This window comes from Pleurodeles waltl, chromosome 1_1, assembly GCF_031143425.1.
Source record: "Pleurodeles waltl isolate 20211129_DDA chromosome 1_1, aPleWal1.hap1.20221129, whole genome shotgun sequence".
NCBI classification, from domain to species: Eukaryota; Metazoa; Chordata; class Amphibia; order Caudata; family Salamandridae; genus Pleurodeles; species Pleurodeles waltl.
Window position 1 is genome coordinate 188,130,980 of NC_090436.1, and position 27,284 is coordinate 188,158,263.

At 45.3% G+C, this 27,284-nt stretch overlaps 1 protein-coding gene across 2 annotated transcripts in view; it reads right to left on the reverse strand.

Annotated features, from left to right (window-relative positions):
* The window catches only part of MTMR12 (myotubularin related protein 12), a 598,822-nt gene that overhangs the window by 16,436 nt on the left and 555,102 nt on the right, over positions 1–27,284 (reverse strand). For both annotated transcript variants that reach the window (XM_069220461.1, XM_069220466.1), the window contains exon 15: positions 18,786–18,941. In XM_069220461.1, coding sequence (XP_069076562.1) covers positions 18,786–18,941 — 156 coding nt within the window. The remainder of the gene's footprint in view (positions 1–18,785; positions 18,942–27,284) is intronic.

Sequence of the window (27,284 nt, forward strand, 5' to 3'; positions counted from 1 at the left end):
TAGTATCCCAGTATGCCTATCTATATACACACACTTAGCAGATACCCAGAGGAAAGTAGAATAAGGTTGGCAAAAAGGTATGTCCCACCTACTCTAAATTGGTGTTTGTGACACAACTTAGGTTTCTGGACAACAGTCCCTATATCATAGGGTTTTATTTGGGGGACAAGAACAGGTTCTGTTCTTGTTCCCTAAACTAATACACTGCTTCTTTTGTAACACTTTATAAACTATAGTTGTTTCCTATACATGAATGTATGCACAATGACAGAGAATATTCACTGTAATAAAGATTTAAGCTAAAGTACAAGTTTCTTACCTTTGGTAACAAAATATCTGGTAGAGACATTTTTCTAGTTGCAGATTCCTTACTTTAGAATTTCCCCCAGGCATCAGACTGGATCCAGAGATTTTTCTTCGAGCAATACCGATGGGCGTCGGTAGGTGGCGTCAGTCGACTCCGCGGGCGTTGTTGGCGTCGTAGTTGCCACAATGATGTTGGGAGCAGTACGTAGACACCGCCTTCGCGCAGTGACGTCAGTTTCATTTAACGACTTTTCACGCCAAAGCACAGAGCCGCTAAGAACACTGAGATTGGTGCGCCAGAGCTAAGGACCTGAAGGGGGAATCCCTGTCCCTAGACATCAGTTCGCAAGCAGAGAGGATGGGTGGGCGGTAAGGAATCTGCAACTAGAATACATCTCTACAAGATATTTCGTTACCGAAGGTAAGTAACTTGTACATCTGATAGAGACTTATAGTTTCAGATTCCTTACCTTAGGATAGATACCCAAGCAATGACATCCTCGGAGGTGGGCTGCGGACCAAGATCATACTAGGAACTCCTGCTGGACTGAACGACCAAAGTAGCCATCCAGACGGACCTGACTGTCCAGGCAGTAGTGTTTAGCAAACGTGTGCAGGGATGCCAATGTGGCTGCCTGGCAGATATCCAGGGCAGGAACTCCGCGTGCCAACGCAGTGGAAGCAGCAGTTGCTCAGGTGGAATGAGCACGCAAGCCCTCAGGGGGTTGCTTCTTGGCCAAAGTGTAGCACATTTTGATGCCAAGAAGTACCCATCGAGAGATGGTACATTTTTTGCACTTCCTTCCCTTTTTTCGCACCCCACATACCCGTCAAAGAGTACGATTAAGATAGAATGCCAACGCTCTTTTTGGGTCTGGACGGTGGAGTCTCTCCTCCTCATGAGAATGATGTGGGGGGTGCACAGAAAGTAGGCAGGGTGATGGACTGGCCTATATGAAAAAGTGTAACCACCTTTGGAAGGAAGGAAGCTTTACTGCCCAACACCACTTTGTCAGGGTGCACAGACAAGTATGGAGGTTTAGATGAAAGGGCTTGAAGCTCCATCACCCTGCGAGCAGAGGTGATGGCAACAAGAAAGACAGTCTTGAAGGTGAGGAGCTGTAAGGGACAATTGTGCATCAGCTCAAATGGAGTACACATTAAATAAGTAAGGACAAGATTGAGGTCCCACAAAGGCATGATAAATGGAGTGGGAGGAAATAAATGGTTGAGGCCTTTTAGGAATCTACTCACAATAAGAGATTTAAAAAGTGAGGGCTGATCAGGTAACCTAAGGAAGGCCGAAATAGCAGAAAAATAACCTTAAAGGGTGCCCAAAGCAGAGCCCTGCTGTGCCAACGAAAGAATGCACAAAAGAACCTCGGATAGAGGGGCAGAAAGGGGGTCAACAGATTTGTTGGTGCACCATGCTAGAAATGTATTACAACGACAGGCTTATACAGTTTTGGTGGAGGGACGCCTGGCTGCCAAGATAACATCGCAGACTTCGGGTGGAAGATCAAAAGTCGTCAACTGTCGCCGCTCAATCTCCGCGCATGAATGCGGAGATTGGACAGGTTCGGGTGAAGAACCGTCCCCTGCTGCTGTGACAGAAGATCTGCCCAAAGAGGCAGTCTGAGTGGAGGATCGATGGACATGCTCAATAGCTTTGGATACCAGACTCTCCGTGCCCAGTCCGGAGTCACCAAGATGACTTGGGCCCTGTCGTTCCTGATCTTCTTGAGAACTCTGGGCAGAAGTGGTGTAAGCGGAAAAGCGGAAGACGAAAAGCGTCTCAGAGCGAGTGCCGCATTGGAAACTCCAATGTGCAGAACAGCTGACATTGCGTGTTCTCTGTGGAGGCCAACAGATCTAACCAAGACTCTCCACACTGCTGAAAGAGACCTTGCGCCACCTCCAGATGGAGACGCCATTAGTGATCAGCTGTGCACCAATGGCTGAGTTTGTCCGCTCTGGTGTTGAGTTTGCGCCAGATGTTGAACCACCAGGGAAATGCCCTGATGTTTCAGCCATGTCCAGAGGCGTAGTGCCTCCTGACAAAGGGTCCAAATGAAATTCGAAAGCCACCACTGCAGGTCTTTTGCAGTACCCTCCGAGAGCTGGACCAGGTCGGAGAGATTCCCCTGATGCTGCGCCCACTGGAACTTCAAGCTCACAGCAGAGCCCGCAAAAGCCATATGGCATGTGTTACTAGCAGGATGCAGGAGGCCATGAGGCCCAGCAGCCTCAGAGTCAGTCTCACCGAAATCCAAGACAGAGGCTGAAAGATCAGAATCATAGCCTGAATGTCTTGGAATCGCTTGTCAGGAGGATAAGCCCAAAACTGCACTGTGTCCAGAACATATCAGATGAAGGGGAGTGTCTGAGAGGGAGTCAGGTGTGACTTCGCCACGTTTATAGTGAACCCAGGGTGTGCAGGAGGTTCGCTGTAGTCTGAAGATGGGAGATGACTTTCTGGGGTGAGTCCGCGTTCAACAGCCAGTGGTCGAGGTAGGAGAAGACTGATACCCCTACCCGGCACAGATGAGCTGCAATCACTGCTGTCACTTTTGTGAACACCCGAGGGGCGCTGGTAAGGCCGAAGGGGAGCACGGTAAACTGAAAGTGCTCATGACCTACTACGAATCGTAGGTAACATCTGTGGGCAGGCAGGATGTGGAAATAAGCCTCCTGCAAGTCCAACACTACCATCCAGTCTCCTGGGTCCAAGGCAGACAGAACCTGAGCCAGGGTGAGCAATTTGAATTTCTCCTTCTTGAGGAAGTATTTTAGGTCCCGAAGGTCTAGGATAGGAGGTAAGCCCTGTCCTTTTTCGGCACCAGAAAGTAGCGGGAATAACAACCACAACCTACTTCGGCCACAGGGAGCTTCTCTATAGCTCCCTTGGCCAAGAGAGCTGCAACTTCCTGGTGGAGAAGCGCCAAATGATCCTCTGGAAGGTGGCTGAAGGATGGAGGCATTGCTGGTGGAGCAGATTTGAAAGGGAGGGAGTAGCTCTTGCGAACGATCTGCAAAACCCACCTGTCCGTTGTGATGGATTCCCAGTGGGGCAGGTGATGGCGAATCCTGCCGTCAACTTGATGGGAGTGAGGGGACGGACCAGGAGGGTTTGGCGGCTGCAGCGTGGGCAGAGGTGGACTGGCAGACCTCTGGTTCCCTGTCCCACGCCCACGTTGGATTCCGCGTCCCCGGCCACGCAGAGGCTGGACAGCGTGGGTGGCACGGTGGCTGGGTGGAGGACGTGACAGGGAGCCCCTTCCGTGGCCACGAAAGGGGCGAAAAGCGGACTGCGGGGGGCAAGGGGCAAAGGAAAGACCAAGGGACTGAGCCGTAGCCTGGGAATCCTTAAATCTCTCCAAGGTCGAGACTGCTTTGTCTCCAAAGAGACGGGAGCCATCAAAGGGCATGTCCATGAGGGACTGTTGGACATCCCCAGAAAAAACAGGCGCGGCATCTCAAGGCCACCCTTGTAGCAACCGATCTGCCCTAAGAGTCGGTCGTGTCCAGCCCACAATGGATTGTGAACTTCGCCACATCTCTACCATCGTTCACAGCTTGGGAGGCTATATTACGGGCCTCCTCCGGTATCTGCAGCAGGACTTGCACAACCGTATCCCACAAAGAGTGGGTATAGCGGCCTAAAAGGCATGCGGTGTTCACAGACCACGGTTCGAGACTGGAGGAAGAAAACATCTTCTTCCCAAATTGTTCCAGCCTTTTTGATTCCCTATCCGGGGGTGCAGAAGGGAATGCGCCTGAAGAAGAGGAAGCCTGGATGACAAGACTCTCAGGCGTGGGGTGTTGGGACAGGGATTTAGGGTCGTTCAGAGCAGGCCGATGGCAGTGTGCGATAGTCCTATTCATAGGAGCCCCTGTGTTGGGTTTGGACCAAGTACCCAAAATGACATCAGTGAGGGCTTCACTGAATGGCAAAAGGGGTTCAGATGTGGAAGCCCCTGGCTGAAGCACCTCCGTCAGGAGATTGAACCTGACCTCTACGGTAGGAAGCTCAAGGCCAAGGACCTCAGCTGCCCTACTGACCACCATACCATAAGTTGCTCCCTCTGCCGTAGCCACAGTAGGAGGAGACAGCATGCCAGCGTCTGGAGAAGTATCCAGACCACTGGGGTCGCCCAATTCCTAAGCCCAGTCCAAAGATGGGTCACCCTGGTACTCATAAGAGTCCAGGGACCCCTCCAATCCTTCCCTGAATTTGTACCCATAGGAAAAAGGGTACAAATCTGATTTGGGGCGAATAGGCCCCATCGAAGACAAAGGTGGCGACGGCCAACGCCACTCCGGGGAAGGTCTCAATGGTGCGATCGCGCCGGTGCGGATCCGCAAATGGATCTGGAGGGGACCTCGGTGGCCAGAGCCGAAGACGCCGGCGTGGAACCTGAGGGCCCCTCAACTGAACCCCTTCGGCCCGAAGGCGCTGTATCGGGGTCGGTCTGCCCAAACATGAAGCGCATGGCCTTATAGAATTCTTTAAGTTGGGCGGGGGTCGCTCCGGGAAACTCGGAGCAGACCCAGACGCAGGCTCCGAAGATGGAGGCCTTGAGTGTCGATGCTCCTCCCGCGTCACGTCAGCTGAGCGACGGGGCGAAGTCGGAGAGCGATGGGACCTCTCCATTTACTTCTTTTTCTTACCTGCACCAAAGACTTTGTGGTCTCGAGACCTTCCTCTCAATCGAGACCGGGACTTACGCGGAGTCGAGTGCTGGTCCGCCATGTGTTTGAGGGACCGCTACCTCAAGGCCTTCGGGTGCATGGGCCGCCACTCGGAGCACGACTTCAGGTCGTGGTCGCGCTCAAGACACCACAAAGAAACCCTGTGTGGATCAGTCACCATCATCATGCGATGACAGTCCTCGCACGGCTTGAAACCGGTCTTCGGGGACATCCTCAACGTATCAAATATCTCACTTGAAAACTCAACAAAACGGTCGAAGTTGGTCAAAAAGAGACCAGGGTAGCTCTCTCCGGATCAGCGCGAAGGCGGTGTCTATGTACTGCTCCCGACGTCATCACGGCGACTACGATGACTACGATGCCCGCGGAGTCGACGGATGCCACCTACCGATGCGTAAGGGTATTGCTCAAAGAAAAATCTCCGGATCCAGTCTGACGCCTGGGGGAAATTCTAAGGTAAGGAATCTGCAACTAGAAGTCTCTATCAGATATTAGGACTAATGCAATCGAATGCACCTAAAACTGCCTACCCTATTCTAACCTATTACACATTTTAACCATAACCTTATAACTAACTAAACAATCTGTCATGAGAGCAAATGTATTTATCAACAAGCACTGGCAAAGTCAATAGGTTGACCCTATGCGAGAGCTATTGGCTTTGCCAGTGTCTTTTAGCCATGTTGTACAGCACAGTGGAGGGAAATAGAGTATAGTGGAGTAGCATGCCGTAGAGTGAAGTAGAGTGACTTGGAGAGGCGTAGACTGAAGTGGTGTAGAGTAGAGTAATGTACAGCTGGGTGGCATAGATTAGAAAGGAGTGGGGTAGACTGGTGTGGATCGCATGGTTTTGAGTAGAGTGGAATGGAGTAGAGTGGCATAGATTGGATTGTAGTCAAGTGGCTTAGAATGGTGAAGAGTTGAGTTTGAGAGTGACATGGTGTAGACTGAAGTGGCAGTGAGTAGAGACGCACTGTGTAGTGTGGTACACAGTGCAGTGGAGAGGAGTGGTGTGGAGAAGAGTGGACTGGCATAGAGTGCAGTGGCGTAGAGTAGTGCAATGGCATAGAGTAAAGTGGCATGGTGTGCCGTGGTGCAGAGTGGAAAGGAATACAGTAGGCTGGAGTAACAGAGTAGGGGGACAGAGTGGGGTGGCGCAGAGTCGAGTGGGGTAGGCTGGAGTGGCATGGAGAGAAGCAGAATAGAGTGGAGTGGTATGGCATGCCATATAGTTGTGTGAAGTAGAGTGGCATAGAGTGGACTGCAGTAGAGCTGAGTTTGTAGAGTGAAGTGGTATACAGTGAAGTGGCATAGAGTAGAGTGGCACTGAATGGAGAAGGGTAGAGTGGCATGGAGTGTCGTGGAGCAGCTTACAGAGTAGTGGAGTGGTGTAAAGTGGAGTATAGAGGCATGGATTGCAGTGGTGTAAAATGCAGTGGCAGAGTAAAGCACAGAGTAGAACAGAGTGGGGTGGTGCATGGTGCACTGGTATTGAGTGGAGTAACGTGGAGTGGTGCAGTGGCGTCGTGTAAAGTAGAGTACAATGGCATAGTGTGCCCTGGGGTAAAGTGCAGTGGTGCCGACTAGAGTAGGGTGGCGTAGAGTGCATTGGCATGGATTAGAATGCAGTGGGATGGAGTGCGGTGGCACAGAGTACAAAGGTGTAAACTGGAGTTAAGTAGAGTGTAGTGGCATGGAGGGCAATGAAGTAGAGTGGCTCTGAGTAGAGTGCAGTGGTGTAGAGTGCCAGTGGAGTGGTGCATAGTACAGTGCAGTGGCGTAAAGTGCAATAGTGTAGAGTGGCATAGAATAGAGTAGTGCAAAGTACAGTAAAGTGGCATATAATGCAGTGGCATACAGTAGAGCGGCAGAGTAGGTTGGAGTAGAGTGCAGTGGCATAGAGTGGTGCAGAGCAAAAAGGTGTAGACTGCAGTGACACAGAGCAGCATAGGGTAGAGTGGTGCAGAGTAGAGTGATGCTGAGTGGCAGTAGAGTGCAGCTGAGTAAAGTGCTGTGGAGTAAAGTAGAATGGTGCACAGTAGAGTGGCATAGAGTAGAGTGGTATACAGTAAAGTGGCGTAAAGTTGAGTGGGGTAGAGTGGAGAGGTGCAGAATGGAATGCAGTGGTGTAGAGCAGTACAAAGTAGAGTGGCGTTGAGTGCAGAGGCATAGAGTAGAGAGCAGTAGCAAAGAGTAGAGTGGCGTAGAGTCAAGTGGCGTACAGTGCAGTGGCCTAGAGGAATGCAGTCAAACATCTACGTAAGAGTCTCAGTTTAAGTTCTACAGGGTCATTAATATCTGAAGAGAAGCACCTCTGACTGGTTTCATCAATGTTTCACCGAGGCACTGCAATGGAGAACACTGTATTTTGGAGAAAGTAGAAGAACGCAGCAGAAACAATGTTTTACTCTGTTAATTATATTTGTGGTACAAGAAATAATACTGCAGCATTCTTTATTTGGAAGGCATGCAGAATAGCAATAAAACATTACAGTACCAGGATACGAGAATTATGTGCCACTACAATGGACCTTTTGCAGTCATAGATCAGCTAATTTGCTTGCACTGTTGGCCAGGAGGTGGGAGGGGAAAAGCAGCAAGATGGAAGAGGACAGGTGGGAGGGAACAGAAGCTACATGGACAGGGATATGGAAGACAGACAGAAAACACAAGCATTCAACGCGGCATGCTTCAACCCCCTCCCAAAAAATAAAGTAGCTCCAAAAACAGGAACATTGGAAGGATACAAGAACTTGGTGCATGCTCAGGGAAGGGCCAAACACATGAAGAGGACATGACAAAGGCATGGAGACAAACGGAACGAAGGAAATGAGAGCAACGCTGAAGGTAACAAATGGTAAGCTAGAAGCAGGCTGTAAGCCCACTGTATGTGAACAATATGTGTAGCAGAGACAGCACTGTATAGTCAAAACCTAAAGAGGAAGTACATGAAGCACAATCGCAATCCTGGGCTCACCACAGAGGCAGAGATCCCTCAACCTTCTAGGCCCACTGCGGTGCAATGTCACCTCTTAACTCCTGGGCCTAGCAATTACTGGTGTTATTTCCATCAACCCCTTGCAGTAGTAATTTGAATGTTCAAATTTCCACATGCACAGCCTATAAGTATTAACAATGCACTTATTTTAAAGTCACCCAACAATATCACCACTTTAAAATGCAGTAAATATTATAAAAACAAGCATTTGCAATGCAATTGGTCTCGCATTTAGGAGAGTTAGAGCTATTGGCCTTGTAAATGACAATGTCTTTTAACCAGGTGTTTCGGTTTGGAGTGGATGAATATGGTTTGGAGTGGAAATATGTGGGTTGAATTGGAATGGTTAGTTGTGTAATTGTGTGGTTTGTCGTATATTTGTGTAGTGGAATTATGAGCCATGGTGAATAGATAGGGGTGAGAGTTGCACAGCATAGACAGAAAGGAAGACAGAGAGTGATATGTAGTTTGTGCACAAAGTGGTGAATGAACTCCAGACAGAGGAACATAAAGAGTGTGAGAAAGAAGGGAAGAGCAGGCCACAGACACATAAAGAGGGTGCGCCTAGATACCCAGAAGATACCCCAAGAAGGAGGAGAGTGTGGGTTTGAGGGACAGAAATTTTTAAAAGGCCCAGGAAAGAAAGTGTGTTAGAAGACCTGAAGAGAACCAATAACAGAGATGCAGGAAGAGTGTATGAGAGAGCGAGAGAGAGAGAGAGGGGGACGAGTGGGACGGGCACCCAGAGGGGGAGATAGAAAGTGAGAGGTGGACCACTGGACAGCGTGAGGAGGTACAGGAATGTAGAATGTGTGAGCAGGCTGTATAGAGAGGAGATAGGGAGGGATGAGAGGGGGCAGTGGAATCGTGAGATGAGAGGTGGTGGTGGAAGTGTGAAGGAGAGATGAGAGGGGCAGTGGGTGTGTGGCGAAGAGATGACACGGTTTATGGAAGTGCAATGTAGAGATGGATTGTATAGGAATTGTTTGGTGTGGAATTGTTTGGTGTGCAGTTGTGTAGTGGAAATATGTGGCATGATGTGCTGTAGAATTATGTGGATAGTAATTATATGGTATTAACTGTTGTGGAATTATGTACAGTGAGATTGTGCGTTACGGAATTAATTATGTGGAATGGTATTGTGTGTTCTGCAGTGGCATGTTGTGGACTTGAATTATGTGGTGTGCTGTTAAATTCTGTGGCATGATGTTGAAATCTGTGGTGTGTATTGGTGGTATATGGTGTGTTGCGGAACTGTGTGGTGTAGTTGAAATATGTAGTTTGATGTGAAATTGTGTGGTGTGTTTTGTAAATGCGTGGAGTTGAATTTTGTGGTGTGGAACTGTGTGGCGTTGAGTGAAATTATGCTTCTTAGACTTGTGTCATGGTATAAAGTGCATTTATGAAGATTGCTGGTTTGTGGCATAAAGTGCATTTATGTGGGGTGTTTTTAAATTATATTGAGTAGAGTGTAATTATGTGGAGTGTAATTATGTGGTACTGAGTGGTATTATATGGAGTGTAGTTATGTGGCATGGTGTGGAGTAGTATCATGTGGTATGATGTAGAGTAGTATTATAAGGTGTGGAATTATGTGGCATGTTGTGAATTAGAATATATTTTGTGGGATGTAATTATGGCTTTTGCAATTCAGAGGAGATATGTGAAATGTAAATATGTGGGGTGAAATGTAAGTTGGAGTGTAATTATAGGAAGCTGGCCCAGTGTGTGGTGGATACCTATGGTGTTACACCTTATACTGGGTCCAGGTAAACCCCAAATAGTGTTTCATTGTCCAGACAGCCATGGCTCTCTGGGGTTGCTGTGGTGAGCAGCCAAGACTTATCTAGAAGACATGTGAAGCACTTGCAATACCATAGTAGTCACAGAGTAACTTATCACACATGAAAGGAACCACACAGTGGTTGCAAAAGTAAAGGTACTTTATTATTAGCACACCAAACTAGACTACCATTGGTATACCTCCCTTTGGAGGTACGAACACACAAGATATACACAGCGCAGTACTCAGGAAAAGCATAAATTAGCAAGGACCCTACTGGGGGGGGGATGGGGACAAACCATACACTAAAAAAAAAAAAAAATTGAATGCGAACAGGTGTCCCCCACCAGAGTGTATGGATTGGTTAGACAAGCACTGGGAGAGAGTGCAACCCCAAAAGATAAGTACCTAGAAGATCCTCAGCTGCTGAGTGCAGAGAGGTAAGTTACCCGGTTTTCCCATAGGCTGACATGGGGACATTGTAGTTGGAGACTGTGGAGGCAGGACCGGACCAGTGGAACCCAAGGGCAGATTCCCGGTGAAGAGGATCTGCAAAAGAAGGGGACAGAGTTCAGTATACGCAAGAGTGTCCAGGTGGGGAAGGAGCCAATGTCCACCCTTCTGTAGCTGAAGATCTGGGTCGACGGTGATAAAAAAAAAAGAATTCCAGCTGCAGGGTCCAGGAGCTGCAGAGGAGTCCCTGACGTTGCCTACAAGCTGTCCCTCGACCATCGCCAGATTGCAGATGGGTCAGTGGTTAGGATGGCCACCAACAAGCACATACGAATGCAAGAGCAGCTGTTTGACGTTTTGTAGAGCTGTGGAGGACCAGCAAGGTCCTGGGGACTCAACCCTTGGAGGGGAGTCCAGGCTGACCCTCAGAAGACAGGAGAGCCAGCAGAAGCAGTCAGAGCCTCCAGAAGCAACCTCCTGGCAACAGGCACAGTAAGTTGCATTGAGGCCCAGACAGCACGCCAGAACGTAGCAGGAGCAGCAGAGAGGAGACTGTCCTTGAACACCTGCTGGGGGCCAGGGCTACTTGGAGGCTGAAGATCCCTCAGAGCAGGAGTCAACAAGCCTTGATTGGTGCAACAGTTGCAGTGCACAGGGATTCTGTTCCAGTGGCAAAGGCAAGGGCTTACCGCCACCCACATTTGATAGAAGGCAGAGAGGACCCACCCAGGGGATCCCTCAGAACCACCACATGTGTTGGAGAATCTCTGCAGATCTGGAGGACAGAAGATCCCACCAGCCGGATGTCATTGCCTTAGGTGCCTGCGGATGCAGGGGAGTGACTACTCCTCTCCAAGGGAGATTCCTTTGTGCTTTTTTGGTGCAGCTGAAGTCTTGTCGACCCCAGAGGATGCACCGCTGTGGAAATGTTGCAGATTACTGACAGGAGCTGAGGAAATAATGTTGCAAGGACAAGTCTTCTCAAGCGTTGCAGTCTTGTTTGGTTCCTGTGTTGCCCAGGAGCGGTTCTTGAGGCCAGGGGCAGAAGATGTCTTTGCAGAGAGGTCCTGGTGGAGTCTTGCATGATGACTCTGGAGATCCACCCTCAAGGGAGTTCCTAAATAACCCAAAGAGGGGGTTTGGTCACTCTATGGAGTGACCACCTATCAGGAGCGGTCTCTGATGTCAGCTACCTGGCCCACCCAGTCAGATGCTCCCAGAGGCCTCTGCCCATCTTGGTTTCAAGATGGCAGAGCCAAGTGGCCACCTGGAGGAGCTCTGGGCATCACCCTAGGGGTAGGGGTAGAGATCGACAGAGGAGTGGAAACTCCACTTTCCTTTGTGTGTTTAGCACCAGAGCAGGGACCAGTGATCCTTGGACTGGTGCAAACCGGAAGTTGCAAGAAGGGCACCAGATGTGCCCTTCGAAGCAGTCCAGTGGCGTGAGGAGACTACCCCTCCCCCAAGCCCAGTAACATCTATTTCCAAAGGAAAAGAGGTTGCACCACTCTCTTAGAGGAAATCCTTTGTTCTACTGTACCCTGCTTGAGCTGGTCAAGCATCAGGAGGGTAGAATCGTGTCTGAGGGGCTGCAGCAACACAGGCTGCCCGCAGACCCTGGAAGACCGGTAGGAACAGAACTAGGGATCCTCTATCATGGAATCATGCTACAGTACTGGGGGATGATTCTGACATGTTTGATACCAAAGATGCCCAGGTTCAGAGTTACCATTATGTAGCTGGACATAGGTAGTGACTTATGTCCAGTACATGCATAAAATGGCATCCCCGCACTCACGAAGTCCATGAAAATGGAGCTTGAGTTCATAGCTCTGCTCATGCAGGGGTGCCCACACACATAGGTACTTGCATCCTGCCCTCTAGGCTAGGAGGGCCTACCAAAGGGGTGACTTACAGTGACTTGGTACAGAGACCTGTAGTGAAAAGGGTGCATGCAACGTTTCTCGCAAGCTGCAATGGCAGGCCTGCAGATACACTTTGCATGGGCTCACCATGGGTGGCATAATACATGCTGCAGCCCATGGGGATCCCCCTAGTATCCTACTGCCCTGGGTACCTGGGTACCATATACTAGAGGCTTACATTGGGGCACAATGGGGACAATGGAGGCTGAATGCAGCCGGAAGGCCGCCATTCCACCAACTTGGGCTCACTGGGGGCATTCATGTAGTGCCTTAACATTCCAGGATGAGTGGTCCTATCATAAGCCGAGAGTGATGACGTGAGCCTTCGACAAATGGTGTTGAGAGGACAACGAGACCCCTTTGACAGCCTAATGACTCTCTTTTCAGACACTGTGTGTTATGGAATGTTGTGCAGTGTATGGTAGATTGTAATGTGTCGTTTAGTGAAAGGGTGTAGCACTGGGTGGAGTATTTTGTTAGAATGGAGTAGAGTTTTAGAGTGGAATACAGTGTTGTGTAAAGGTTTAGAGAGTTGTGTAATGTTTTAGAGTTGAGATGTGTAAAGGGTGTTTTTTAGATTGGATTAGAGTGTTTTAGAGTAGATTGTGAGAGTGGTATTGAGAGTAGTGGCATAGAGTGGCTTAGTGAGAGTGGAATGTTATAGAGTGAAGTAGCCTGTTGTAAAGTTGAGTGGTGTTGAGTTTAGTGGATTAGTATAACGTGTTATAGTGAAGTAGAGTGGTGTAGTGTGGATGTGTAGATTAAATTAGTGTGTTGTTGCATAGAGTGGTGTAAAGTACCATGGTGTGTTGCTGTTGGGTTTGAGTAGTGTGTTGCTGAATGTATTTGTTTTGTAGATTGTTGTAAATTTGAGTGGTATAGAGTGGTGTAGAATGTCGTTGAGTGGAGTGTAATAGAGTGGAGTATATTAACTGTAGTGGTGTTGAATTCATTTATTTTGACTAAATCCCTGCTAATAAATTTGACCTAGTATTTTTGGACAACGCATTTTTGGTACGGGTTGTTTTATTGCTATTTAGTGCTGATAAAAAATGAAGGTTGGTTAAGAGGAAGTGAAAGCGTCGACTGGTGTTATGTACTAAATTTTGATGGTAAAACCATTTTATTAATACGTGAAAAAAAGAAAGCTCAGCAAACCACTGAAAGACGTATGAAATATGAAGGCTCAGCAGGAGATAAAAGAAAAGCGAAGTAATGAAAGTTTATTGACAAAACTGCAACTGATATTGCATACGCCATCACATCTTAGAGCAGCCTTACATTGCAAGGCATAACGGTCACCTGGACAGTAGGACAAGCGAAATGAGTATTACACGACTGAAGCAATATGTACATATTCTGATAACATTTTTAACGGAGGTTTCTAAGAATATGATGTACTAGATGACTACAAACACTGCTTTGTTAAAGGAAGCTGGGATGATAAAAAGCTGACTAAAAGTCGATCTGGAATCTGCCACGAACAGCCTTTTATTCTGAATTTTCTTAAATCAAACTATAGTAAAATATATCAGTGAGTAACCTCACATTTTTTAACAGCAAAAGATGACTCGGGGAGAATATTTACACTTTAAGCTCATGTTTTGCACAGATGAAAAGTTTCTGCTAAATCCAGGCACCCCAGTTCTAATTAAAATCGCTGGTAAGCTTTACACAGTGGTATTTACCATTAAAGGGAAAATCATGCCACACAGCCCTGAAATTCTGATACGCACTGATAACAATCACAAAAGTAGTAAATTGTGAAAGATGTGCTGTTTAGATGAACAGCCTCCAGCGGTCTAGTGGACAGCTGAAGGTAATTAACTTGCACTAACCAATAATACTGCAATTCTTGAGCCACAGCAGTAACAACGCAGTAAAGGTAGTAAAGGGTATGGCAAAATGTGTCTCAACTCTGCAGTATGACTCATGCCTCAGCCACTTCTTCCCTCATACTTAAACATCTGCAAATTAACTGAACGGCCACTAATGGGGAGGTTAGAGCGATTACTATGTGCTTTTTCCTAGTTGGCTAGACTAAACCCGATTTCAGGTGCGAAAACTTAAACATTTTACTACTCTGGCCTTCACAGCTACCACTCCATTTTCTATGACTGTACTATACAAGTACTTGATTGGATCTTAAAGAGCGAGTCGCACAGCTTTGAATTTCTGCATGAACATTTTTTAGCACAACCCTCATTCGTGGTGCGCTTTTTAGTCAGATTTACTACACGCAGGTCTTACATATACCACTACCATACTGTTCTAGATAGTATTTATTTAATCTCCCAGACACGTTTACAATGTTTTTATCAGCCCACAATGCCACTTCTGCTGGCCTGAAATAAAATATGAAAACCACACTGGAGTGGGAATGAGATATTAACGGGAAAGCAGCACTGGACGCCTAGTTTGCCATGCATCATTCAGGCCTTGCAGGCACTTGATTCTGCCATCTTGAAACTAAGATGTGCAGAGGCCTCTGGGAGCATCTGAGTGGCCAGGTCAGGTAGGTGATGTCACAGACACCTCCTGATGGGTGGTCACCTTACTATTTAGGGACTTCCTTGAGGGTGGGTCCCGAGATTCGAAGTGCAAGACTCCACCAGGACTCTTCTGCATCGTTTACTTCATCTTCTGGCCACAGGAAACACAACTGGACTCTACAGGAACCGACAATCTGCAACTTCAGCGACGACTCCTCTTTGCAACATTTTTTCTGCATCTCTTTCTAGCAACTGCAACATTTCATCGGCTGTGCATCCTCTGAGGTCGGCGAGACTTCAGCCTGCACAAAAGCAAGAAAGAATTTCCTTTGGAGTGAAGGAGTCACTCTCCTGCATCTGCAGGAATCAACTGCAACGACGACCAGCTACGTGGATCTGCTCTCCCCTAGAACTGTGTGGATCCTTCATCACAGTTGGTGATCTGGAGTGGTCCCCCTTGGCCCTCTCTGCCAGCTGTCCAAGTTGTGAGACTGGAAGCCCCTGCCTCTCCTTGCAGGACAGTACCCATGTGCACCGCGACTCTTGTAGCTAACAAGGCTTTTTTGCTCCTGCTCCAAGGGATCCTCAGGCTCCGTGTAGCCCCATCCCCAGCACTCTATCCTGCTAAGCACAGTCTCCTCTCTGTCGCTCTAGCAACGTGGAACTCTTCAGGTGAGCAGACTGGCCCTCACTGCACCTGCTGCCAGTGGAGGCTGCGACTGCTTCTATTGGCTCTCCCGACTGCGGAGGGTCACCTCGGACTCCCCTGCTTGGGTTGAATCCCCTGAACCTTGCTGGTCCTCTTCAGGATTGCAACTCTTTTTTTTCTCCTCTTGCATTTGCCAAGGGTTGTTAGTGGTTCTTCTGCACCACTGACCATCTGCGACCCGACAACCGACGTGAGACACCATCTGTACCACTCCAAGGACGACTCTTCAGCTCCTGGGCTCCACAGCTTATCTTCCTCCATCGTCGACCTGGTTCTGTATCCACAGAAGGGTGGGTAGTGGCTCCTGCCCCCACTGGACACTCCATCGTGAACTGGACTCTGTCCCCTTATTTTGCAAGTCCTCTTCTACCTTTGGTTTTTTCTTGCCTGATCCTGTTCTCGTACAATCCCTTTTCCAAGTTCTCCTGTTAGTCCTTGGGAAGAAAAGGTACTTACCTCTGATCTCCTCGTCGCTGGTGGTCACTCTAGTACTCTCTTCTCGGTGTTCCTAGTTCCTCCAGCTCCCCTATAACAGCTCCACATCCTTGGGTGGGAGCCTGCATCTCGCTTTCCACTTTCTTAGTATATGGTTTGGCCCTTCCCTATGGCCCTCAATATTTTCTAATACTATTGCCAATGCTTGTTGTTTATATGCTCCTTACTTATTGCTATTGTGTATATAATTAGTGTGTACTTACCTCCAGTTTGGGGGAACTGCCTATAGTAGTCTTGTGTTGTGTTACTATAATAAAGTACCTTTATTTTTGTAACACTGTGTGGTTCTTTCATGTGTGAGAATGCTCTGTGACTATAGTGGTACTGCATAGCTTTGCATGTCTCCTAGATAAGCCCCGGCTGCTCATCCACAGCTACCCTCTAGAGAGCCCTGGTTTCCTAGACACTGCCTACACTTCACTAATAGGAGATACTTGGACCTGGTATTCTGTAATAACACCAATGGTGTCCACCACACACCAGGCCATCCTGTGTCACAGGTGTCTGAAGGGAACGCACAAGTATAGGTATCACCTAACCCAAGCCAGATGTGTACTGGAGAATGGCTGGGGGCACAAAGGGCAGGTTGTGCAGAGAAATGCCTACTTTCTAAAAGTGGTGTTTCTAAAATAGTAATTATAAATCTGACCTTGCCAGTAAAGACGTTATATTACTACCATTCCAATGGTAAACATGATGTAGCTACTCCTCTCAGTTTAGGAATTACAGATTAAGGATAATACAAGGAATATAAGGAATTCCCAATGCTGGCCTATGAGAGGGGGCAGGACATAAGAACTTAAAAGTATATGTCCTGCCTTTTGTTTACATGGCACTCTGCTCCATGGTCCTCCTAGGGCCTACCTCAGGGGTAACTTATATGTAAGAAAAGGGGAGCGTAAGGCTTGGCAGGGGTTTTAGATGCCAAGTCAGGGTGGCAGTTAGACTGCACACACAGGTCCTGCAGTGGCAAGCCTGAGACATGTTTTCAGGGCTACTTAAGAGGGTGGCAAAATCAGTGCTGTAGCCCCACGAGTAGCATTTAATTTAAAGGCCCTGGGAATATGGTATACCACTCTACAAGGGACTAAAAGGTAAATTAAATATGCCAGCAATGGTAAAGTGCTCAGAGTCCTAGGGCCAACAAAAACATACAGCAACAACAGGAGGTAAAGGCAAAAAGTCTGGGAACCCTAAGGATGCCAGGTCCAACATGCTGAAATGTATTCCTTTAAGTGGTACCCATGCCAAAGTTGTGAAAAGAGCAAAAAGATTGATGCAGTTGGCATGGTGGAGCAGACAGGCCCAAGGAGCACGCTGTGGACCTGCTCTCTTTGAAATACTCCAAAGGGCATGAGCACAAGGGATGACTGAATGCCACCCAAAAATCCTGTGGCATGTAACCAAGTGTGCTGACAGACATCAACACTAGTGCCAATTGCTCATGCAATAAAATCCATAGTAACGGATTGTAAATGTGTCACAGCTGTCCTGTATGGCCTGAGTTAGTACAGGGCGAAAGGTCCCTGGTGGCACCTCGCAGAATTTGTGCAACCAGATCCCAGAGAGCATGAAACTATCAGGCCAGCAGGCAACTGCCCTGATTTACCTGAGAGACAAACTAGTGTAAGAACATACCCTTCTCCAAAAGGTCTTAACTTTCTTGGACACCCTATCTAGAGGAGTAGTGGGAAAAGTATTTGAGTTTGTCCGACTAGTGGAAGCCTGCACTGCCATGCTCTCAAGAAAGAGGTGCTAAGAAAAAAAGGTGAGGTCACCAGGGGGGCGATCAGTGGTGCCTCACAATTTAGTTACTTTCTGAGGGGATTGAGCAAGGTTTGGCTCAGGGCCATATGTGGGTGTTGATGCGTGCCTCACTGAAGGGGGGTAGAGGCTCAGTATTGGTTTGTCCCAGCAGGAGGACTTTGGTGAGAACATTGGTTTTGACTTCTAAAGTGCAGAGCTGTAGCTTGAGAACTTCATCAAAGAAGGCACTTTCTTTAGTGGGGATGAGAAATGCCTGAAATCCATCATACCAGCAGTACTCGTGGTAGAGCTGGCCAAATTTATCTCCTGCATTGTAGTCATTATCAAAGCCCGTCCCAAACAGGGAATGCAGTGAATGAGGCCTGCCTTGTGGATGTGGGGCACTAAGCAGGTCAAATGGAGACGGTCATGTTTCAACAGTAACAGACAGTAGCCTCATTCAGAGTGGCACCGGCTCTTAGTTAGGACTCACAACCTCATACTCTGACTATCAATGGAGTTGATGTTGATTCTCCAGGAACAGGTACAAATAGTGGACCCAGAGGTGGAGTCAGTATGGGTGCCAGGAGAAGCCCAGTAATGGGTTGGGAGGGTCCAACTGGTGCAGAGGTCGAACCTGCTAGCAATATCTCAGATGGAAGGCCTTTCTTCAACTTTGGGCTGACAGACGCACCAAAAGGAGTTTGAAGGGAGCCGAAGAGATGGCCAATGGCGCCCCGGAACTCTTGGATCTTGGAAAAGAACAAATGTGTAGGCATTTCCCTATCAACAGGCAGGAGTGTAGCTAGCCCTACACATTGAAGACAGTGACTACTGAATGGTCAGCGTAACAGCTCATAATCAATAATCTGCTGCCATTGTGTGTGAATGTTTTGAAATGCTGGGACATCACGCTGCAGAAGGGTAAGTAAATCACCCCTGGGTTGTACAAAATGTTTACAAAATGGAGCTAAATGTCTCCGCATTGTCAATTGCATTGAAGCCCTCACTACTCTGTTGCCCACAAGTAAAGGCCATAAGTAAAGGCCATAAATAAGACCGGCAGAAACGAACGGTTTGCAAATACACAATGAGGTCAGTTTTCCATATGAAACTGATGGAAAAGAGGCCCGCAATAAAAATAAAATTTTTATAAAAGACTTACCTTTTGGTGTGTTGAGTTGCGTGTACTTGGTTTTGTTTTACTCACATAGAGAGGATTATGAAATAAGGCCTGTGCTTTAGCATCAAATTGCACAGACCAATTCCACACACTGTGGAAACTCAAAGACTTGCTTTGTATGTCCTGGCTCTCCCCAGCCTGTCAAAACAAGCACACATTTTATCAGTTCAGAAGACAATACGTTGAGCAGAACAGGATATTTGTAAAATTGAAATTAACACTTTTTCATGGCTATGTCGCAGGATTTGGCCTAACAGTACACAAAAATCTTCTTTAATGTTATTTATTCGTGGAAAATTAAACTTTTATGAGGTCAATGAGAATTTTGCATGTTTGCCTGTAAGTGACCGCCTCCGCTCTCTTTCATAAGTATTCCTTACGCATATATTCACAGTTCTATGGATGATTAAATATGGCAGAGTCAACTGTCTTCTCATTCTTAACACAAATTAACCTCTGTAGAGCGATCTTAAGGGGACTGATTGTAAAGTATGGGTAAACAAGAGTTACTGGCCAAATTACAATTTCTGCTTTAACTCTGCGGATAGGAGGTGTTGGCTCAGAGACGGCATCTGTTGAAAGTAGATCGAGTCATGGAGTGGAATACCAAGAAAGAATGAAATAACAGGACCTTCGTAAGGAAATCCTAATTCTTCTTGTTGCAGAGTTTCCAATTACCAGCCTCTTAGAAATGGGGTTTTTGGTTGGCAGTCAGGTTACCCTCTGTCCAAGCAAGAACCCTCACTCTAGTCAGGGTAAGTCACACACAATCCAAATTATCCTGTGCCCACCCTCTGGTAGCTTGGCCCTGAGCAGTCAGGCTTAACTTAGAAGGCAATGTGTAAAGTATTTGTGCAATAAATCACACAATAACACAATATAGCACCACAAAAATACACCACAGTGTTTAGAAAAAAATATAACATTTATCTGGGTATTTGCAGGTCAAAACGATTAAAGATGCAATATGAAATTGTAGAGATATCACTGAAGAGTGATATAAAGTGTCTTAAGTCTTTAAAAAGCAAAAAGTTTCTTTCAAGCACAAAGCACCTGGTTTGGAGTGGAAAATCTCTGCAGAGGGCTGCAGAAGAGGAGATGCGTGGACAAATGGTGTGTGCGTCGGTTACGCCCCTTCACACACGGACTTGTGTCGTTATTTTCCACGCGGGGAGACGTGCGTCGTTCTACGGGAAGAAAAATGGTGTGTGCGTCGGTTTCGCTCCTTCACACACGGACTTGTGTCGTTAGTTTTCACTCGGGAAAGACGTGCGTCGTTTTCCGGCATGCGGACCGTCTCCTTCTGTGGATCGTGGGATTACCAGATGTCCCAGGGTCTGTGCGGTTTCTTTCTCTCGGCAGGCGTCGTGTCGATTTCCTCCCTGGAAGTCGGGCGGCGTTGTCCATGCGAGGCCGTGCGTCGAAGTTCCGGTCGCACCGCAGACGTCGCGTCAAGCGGCGTCTTGCCGGATCAGCGTGCGGTGAATTTTTCACCGCGGAGCAAGCTGTGCATCGAATTTTTCAGAGCACAAGGAGTCTAATTGAAAAAAAGAAGTCTTTTTGGTCCTGAGACTTCAGGGAACAGGAGGCAAGCTCTATCCAAGCCCTTGGAGAGCACTTCTGCAGCAAGTCAAGAGTTCAGCAAGGCAGCAGGGCAACAGCAAGGCAGCAGTCCTTTGTAGAAAGCAGTCAGGTGAGTCCTTTAGGCAGCCAGGCAGTTCTTCTTGGCAGGATGCAGGTTCAGGATTCTTCTCCAGTGTGTCTGAGGTGGTAGGGCAGAGGCCCTGTTTCATACTAAACTGTGCCTTTGAAGTGGGGATGACTTCAAAGAGTGGCTAAGAAGTGCACCAGGTCCCCTTTCAGTTCAATCCTGTCTGCCAGGGTCCCAGTAGGGGGTGTGGCAGTCCTTTGTGTGAGGGCAGGCCCTCCACCCTCCCAGCCCAGGAAGACCCATTCAAAATGCAGATGTATGCAAGTGGGGCTAAGTACCCTGTGTTTGGGGTGTGTCCGAGTGAATGCACAAGGAGCGGTCAACTAAACCTAGCCAGACGTGGATTGTAAGGCACAGAAAGATTTAAGTGCAGAGAAATGCTCACTTTCTAAAAGTGGCATTTCTAAAATAGTAATAATATTAAATCCAACTTCACCAGTCAGAAGGATTTTGTATTACTATTCTGGCCATACTAAATATGACCTTCCTATTCCTTTCAGATCAGCAGCTACCACTTCAACAATGTATGAGGGCAGCCCCAATGTTAGCCTATGAAGGGAGTAGGCCTCACAATAGTGTAAAAACAAATTTAGGAGTTTTACACTACCAGGACATATAAACTACACAGGTACATGTCCTGCCCACACAGCACCCTGTTCTAGGGGTTACCTAGGGCACACATTAGGGGTGACTTGTATGTAGAAAAAGGGGAGTATTAGGCTTGGCAAGTACTTTTAAATGCCAAGTCGAAGTGGCAGTGAAACTGCACACACAGGCCTTGCATTGGCAGTCCTGAGTCAAGGTTAAGGGGCTACTTAAGTGGGTGGCACAATCAGTGCTGCAGGCCCACTAGTAGCATTTAATCTACAGGCCCTAGGCACATATAGTGCACTCTACTAGGGTCTTACAAGTAAATCAAATAGCCAATCATGGATAAACCAATCAACAGTACAATTTACACAGAGAGCATATGCACTTTAGCACTGGTTAGCAGTGGTAAAGTGCCCAGAGTTCAAAAGCCAACAACAACAGGTCAGAAAAAATGGGAGGAAGAGGCAAAACGTTTGGGGATGACCCTGTCAAAAAGCCAGGTCCAACACAGCCATTATTTGAATATTATAGTAACAAATTGCTTACCCTTAAGGATCTTCAACAGTATGTTAATGTGGTTCACACTTTTAATGCTTCCATTAGAGATAGACAGACACAAATCTGTAAGGGCTTTTTGGAGGGCAGTGTGTACCTCTCTCAAAGTTGCCTGGAGCAAAACAGTGAGCTTGGACCATGCAATGACATACACACACTCCAAGGAATTATTTGCTTTTAAGAATGCATGCATATGGGGGGTGCGCGAGTCGCAGACCAAGATGACCGCCTAACCTCAGAGCTCCATGCATTGTCGGGTTTCTTTTTAACCGCCGGAGCGGTTATTTTTTTTTTTTTTTTTGATGGCGCTTTTATTATAACGGCTGTGGGATGTTTTGGTGAGCATTTTTGTTGTTTTTATGGTCACCTAGCTTATTTTCTGACTCTTTAATTACGTTTTTAAATTTTTCCTCATGAGAGCGGCCATCTTGACAAATTTTTGCTCACCATTACAATGTACTTATCTGTTTTTTCTTTGAATATTTGATGGCTCGGCTTGCCATTTTTTGCGCAAGCCATGTAATTTATTTTTGCTGTTTCATCAACATATTTTTGGAGTTCCTGTGCCACTCGTTTCCTTATTTAAGGCTTTTATTCTAATATGGGCAAACTAAAGAAAATAAAACCTCTGTCCTCAACTGACAAACCTTCGCAGTTTTTACAATTGGACAATTCTGCTGCAGCATCTTCTTCTTCCATGTCAAAGATGTCTTCCTCATCCTCTTCTTCGCCTAAAGTTTCTCAGAATATTTCTGCAACTACTCATAAGAGGGTCAAACAGGACCCACCTTCACCAGTAAAATCTCCCTGACCGATCTCTCTTGAACTTGTGCTTGACGGAATACGCGCATTGCGTCCTTTTATCGAAGAAAGTAATTCTCAGATACAAAATCTTGATACTAAGTGGTCACAAATGAAAGTGAGAGTCTCTGCTTTGGAGCAAAGAGTCAGCGAGGTGCAGGATGAAACACATAAAATTACTAGTTTGGAGAAGGAAGTGGCAGCTTTGAAGACACTTGCAGAGGATTTGGAAAACAGAAACAGACGCAATAATCTTCACCTTTATGGATTACTGGAGGGTCTTGAAGGGAGTGACCCAATTTAATTTTTTGCTCCAGTCTTTCCACAGTTGGTGGGCCTACCATCTTCTACAGTATTGAACATCCAAAGGGCGCACTGCATTGGTCATCGTCCTCCGCGTTCCTCCACATCTAAACCAAGAGGCGTGATTATTTTCTTTCTTGAATTTACTGATCTATTGAGAATTCTTAATGCTGCGAAAGCCAAAAAACAAATCTCTTGGCAGGGAAGTAAAATCTTCATCACACAGTCCGTGTCCAAAGCTACAGCAAACAGAAGGAAAGAATTTTTGGATCTTCGTCCACAGCTTCGTGACTTGGGAGCTCGTTTTGGATTATTCCATCTGTGTTTGTTCAAATTGACATATCAAAATAAGACCACTTCATATACCTCCCCTGCAGCTCTTCATGATTTTCTGAGACTACACTCTACAAACCCTATGTTAACAGCTGGTCCTTCTACACGTTGACTATATACGTTTCTTAATTTATTATGCCCTTGTTCATTACTATTACGATATAGTTGATGGTCCTTCATATGCAGTTTATACATTATACTATTTTGACGTGACTACAGGCCCTCTTTGTTAATGTATTGTTTTCTTTTCACAGGTTCCTGGTGTTCTATAATCATTATTTTTGCTCGTAATTTTTGTCCGTTGATGCGTTCAGCTCCCTTGCTGTGCCGTCTTCAGTCTGTGCTGTCATCATCCCTCCCCTATTGTTCATTCATCTCAGGTATGTTTTTGCAGTCGTCTTTATTTGACATCTACTGTCTCTTCATTTTTTCTTGAATATTTTCCATCCTTTTTCTTGCTGTTTTCCTTTTACTGTTCTCTCTCTTTGTTTTTCTTGTTTTCTTTTCCCTTATATGTACTTTCAGTTATTTATGGTACAAGACCTTTTGTGTATATACCTGGTTATGTGACGTAAAAATTCAGAGTTATTTCTTGGAATGTCAAAGGATTTATTAACCCAATTAAAAGGCAGAGAATTTTATCCCACTTAGCTAAATATAATCCAGACTTGGTTCTTTTACAGGAGACCCATTTGACGGATTTTGAAGCTCTGAAACTTAAAAAAGGTTGGGTGGGCAATGTTTTTACTTCTCCTTCATCTACAAAGAAAAATTGTGTAATTGTGCTCTGCCATAAAAATTATCAGTTAAGGTTATTTCGCAAGACTCGGGTTGAGGGCTCTTTGTGAGGCTAAGTATTATTGGGATTACAATGACTACTGGTAATATTTATGGTCCTAATAATTCCGATTATCTTTTTTGGCCTAATATTACTAAACAATGTTTGCATTATAATGATTATTGTTTTCTTCTTGGGAGGGGATTGCACTCAAATTATTGATCCCTTTATAGATAGGCAATCTGTAATTAAATTTTCTCCCCATAAAATGCCTAAACAATTTAAGGAATTTTTCTCACAATGTAATTTAATTGATTCATGGAGAACCTGTAATCCTGATAGTAGGGATTTTTCGTTTTATTCTCCACGACATGGCTCCTTATCTAGACTTGACCATATTTTTGTTTCTAAATCATTATCCCAAAATCTTATTAACTCCTCCATTGAACCTATGGTAATATCTGATCATGCTCCAGTCATCACAGATTTTGACTTGCTCCCGGTGCATCCCAAATCCAATAGGTGGCGATCTAATAATTCTTTGTTGCTTGATTTTAAATTGTCCACTTCCTTTGTTGCCTTTGCGGAGGAATTGTTCAGATTTAATGAAGATTTTCACATTTCTCCACAATTGTTATTGGTCTCATTTAAGGCTACGGCTCGTGGTCATATAATAAATTTTGTCTCTAATAAAAAGAAAACTTTCAATGCCCAGACTCAAGCTCTGCTTCTCAAAATTAAACGGTTAGAGCATCAATATTATTCTTCCTCCTCTAATTTTAATCTACAAGAATTGATTCATGCAAAATTGCAATTTAACAAAATCTCAACGGATAATGTCTCCTCTTTACTTCTACGTAGTAGTGCCCGTTATTATGGAGGTCGAAATAGAGCGGGGAAACTTCTGGCTAATTATTTAAAAGTACGAAATCAACACCATAATGTGGAGTCTATAGTTACAGATACTGGTGAGTCCCTTTTTAAGGATGAAGATATTTGAGCTGAATTTGTTAATTATTACCAGACACTTTGTACTCCTGAGTCAGTCCCGACCCCCTTACAGATTGATGACTATTTAAAGAATATTCCAAACTCTAATAAGACGCTTGTTGATGCTACTTCACTTGAAGTAGATATTACTTCATTAGAAATATTTAAAGCCCTTCAATCTCAAAAAAAAAAAAAAAAGGTAAAACTCCTGGTCCGGATGGGTTTACAGTGGATTTTTTTCTACATTTTTCTGGAATTTTACTTCCCAAACTTTTTCAGCTTTTTCAATTCTTCCTGGGTTCTGGTTGTACAGGGGGAACAATTAAGGAAGCTTCGATTTGCTTAATTCCCAAGGACGGTAAGGATCATACTTTCTGTAAAAATTATAGACCAATATCTCTTAATACAGATTATAAAATCTTTGCTAAATTATTAGCCCTACGTCTTGATACCCTTTTACCTGCGCTGATAAGTAAGGAACAAACGGGTTCTGTCAAAGGTAGACTTGCTTCTGACAACTCTAGAACATTCTTCAATGTACTCAGCAAAGCTCCAGCTCTTTCGTACTCTTTAGCGGCAATTTCCATAGATACTGAGACAGCGTTTGACCGGTTAGACTGGTCTTTTCTATTAAAAACTTTAGCCTGGCATGGTTTAGGGCCTCATTTAATTTCATTTATCTCTTTGCTTGATCAATCCCCAATGGCATTGATATTGGTAAATGGGAAACTGTCCAGATATTTTGTATTACGCCGAGGTGTACGTCAAGGGTGTCGCTCTCTCCACTCCTATTTATTCTAGCTCTAGAGCCCTTTCTATACTGTATTAGAAATAACATTAAAATTGAGGGTTTCCAGTATTGCGGGAAACACTTATAATTAACGGCATAGGCAGATGATATACTTTTATATATCTCAAACCCTGAACTCTCGATTCCATTTCTACTTCGGGAGATTGAAGACTTTTCTTTGATTTCAGGTTGTAAGATAAATTCGGATAAAACTGAAATCCTTCCTCTAACACGATTTTGTTTTAGATCATCGTTTGATATTACTGGTTTTCACTGGAATTCTTCCAAGATTAAATATTTAGGTATTTGGTTCACCTCATCCATTAAAAAATCCATTGAAGTAAATATCTCAGATGCTTTAGAGAATGTTGATAGATCGATTTTGGCATGGAATCACTTATTTTTATCTTGGCGGGGTCGTCTTGACTATTAAAATGATGATTTCTCCTAACATTCTATATATCCTATCCATGACTCCGCTTCCTCTACCTGTTACTTTTTTTTTCACACAATTGGACTCCAGATTGTCTAAATTCCTCTGGAACAATAAGAAATCTAGAATTTCCCTTAGTCATCTTTGTCATTCTAAACAGGAGGGAGGAGCCAATTTTCCTGATTTCAGATTGTATCACAAATCATTTTGTTTGCGTCAAGCTTCTAGATGGATCTCCCTGTCAGGCTCTATGTTTACTCCCTTATGGTTGGATATTGAATGTTCTTTTCTTTTGCCTTTTTCCCCTAGTGAGGTGGTATCCCTTTCTTATTATATTTCGCTTATCTCCTCCCCGCTTCTTAAACATACTTGTGCTCTTCTGCGTTCTTACTACTTACCTCCATCAGTCACTTATTCCTCTTTTCTGAATTCCCCCATTTGGCATAATAGTCTCATCACTATTAATAAAAAAAAACTTTATTTTGGAAATCCTGGAGACAAAGAAATATAGCGTGGGTCAAGGATTTATTCTCCAATAATACTCCACTTTCTTTTTCACAACTCCAACTTCTACTTCATTGTCCCAATTCATTTATGCCTAAATATCTTCTTCTCATTAATATTATTCTTGATGTACTTTTTTCCTTGTCTTCCCCTTCTTCTTCTTCAAAATTACCCTTTTCTTTGTTCTCCTTTCTTACCTCGTATCCTAAGGTATCAAATATTTATAAACTTTTTCAGTCTCCTGTTTTGACAAGTCCTAAATCTAAAATTGAGTCTCAATGGGAATTGGATTTGGGATGTACCTAGACTGTTTCCTTTTGGAATAAGGTGTGGCATCGATCTTATAAAATATCTAGATCAGCTTCTACCACACAGTCACTTTTCTTTATTTATCACAGACTTTATTTTACCCCTTCTACTATAGCAAAATTTTCTGTATCCTCTACTTCAAACTGCTGGTCCTGCGATAGCCCAAAGGGAGATCTTACGCATATCCTTTTTAAATGTCCCCCCAATGTCTCTTTTTGGAGAAAAGTTTGGTGTTAGCTTACCTCCATTTTTCATTTGCGATCCCAATTATCTCCCTCAGTGCTTTTTCTAGGTAGCCTCTCTGCTGACATTGTTTCAGATGATGATAATTGAAAGTTGTTGGATCTCATGTTAGCTTAAGCCATTCAGCAAATTACTCTTAA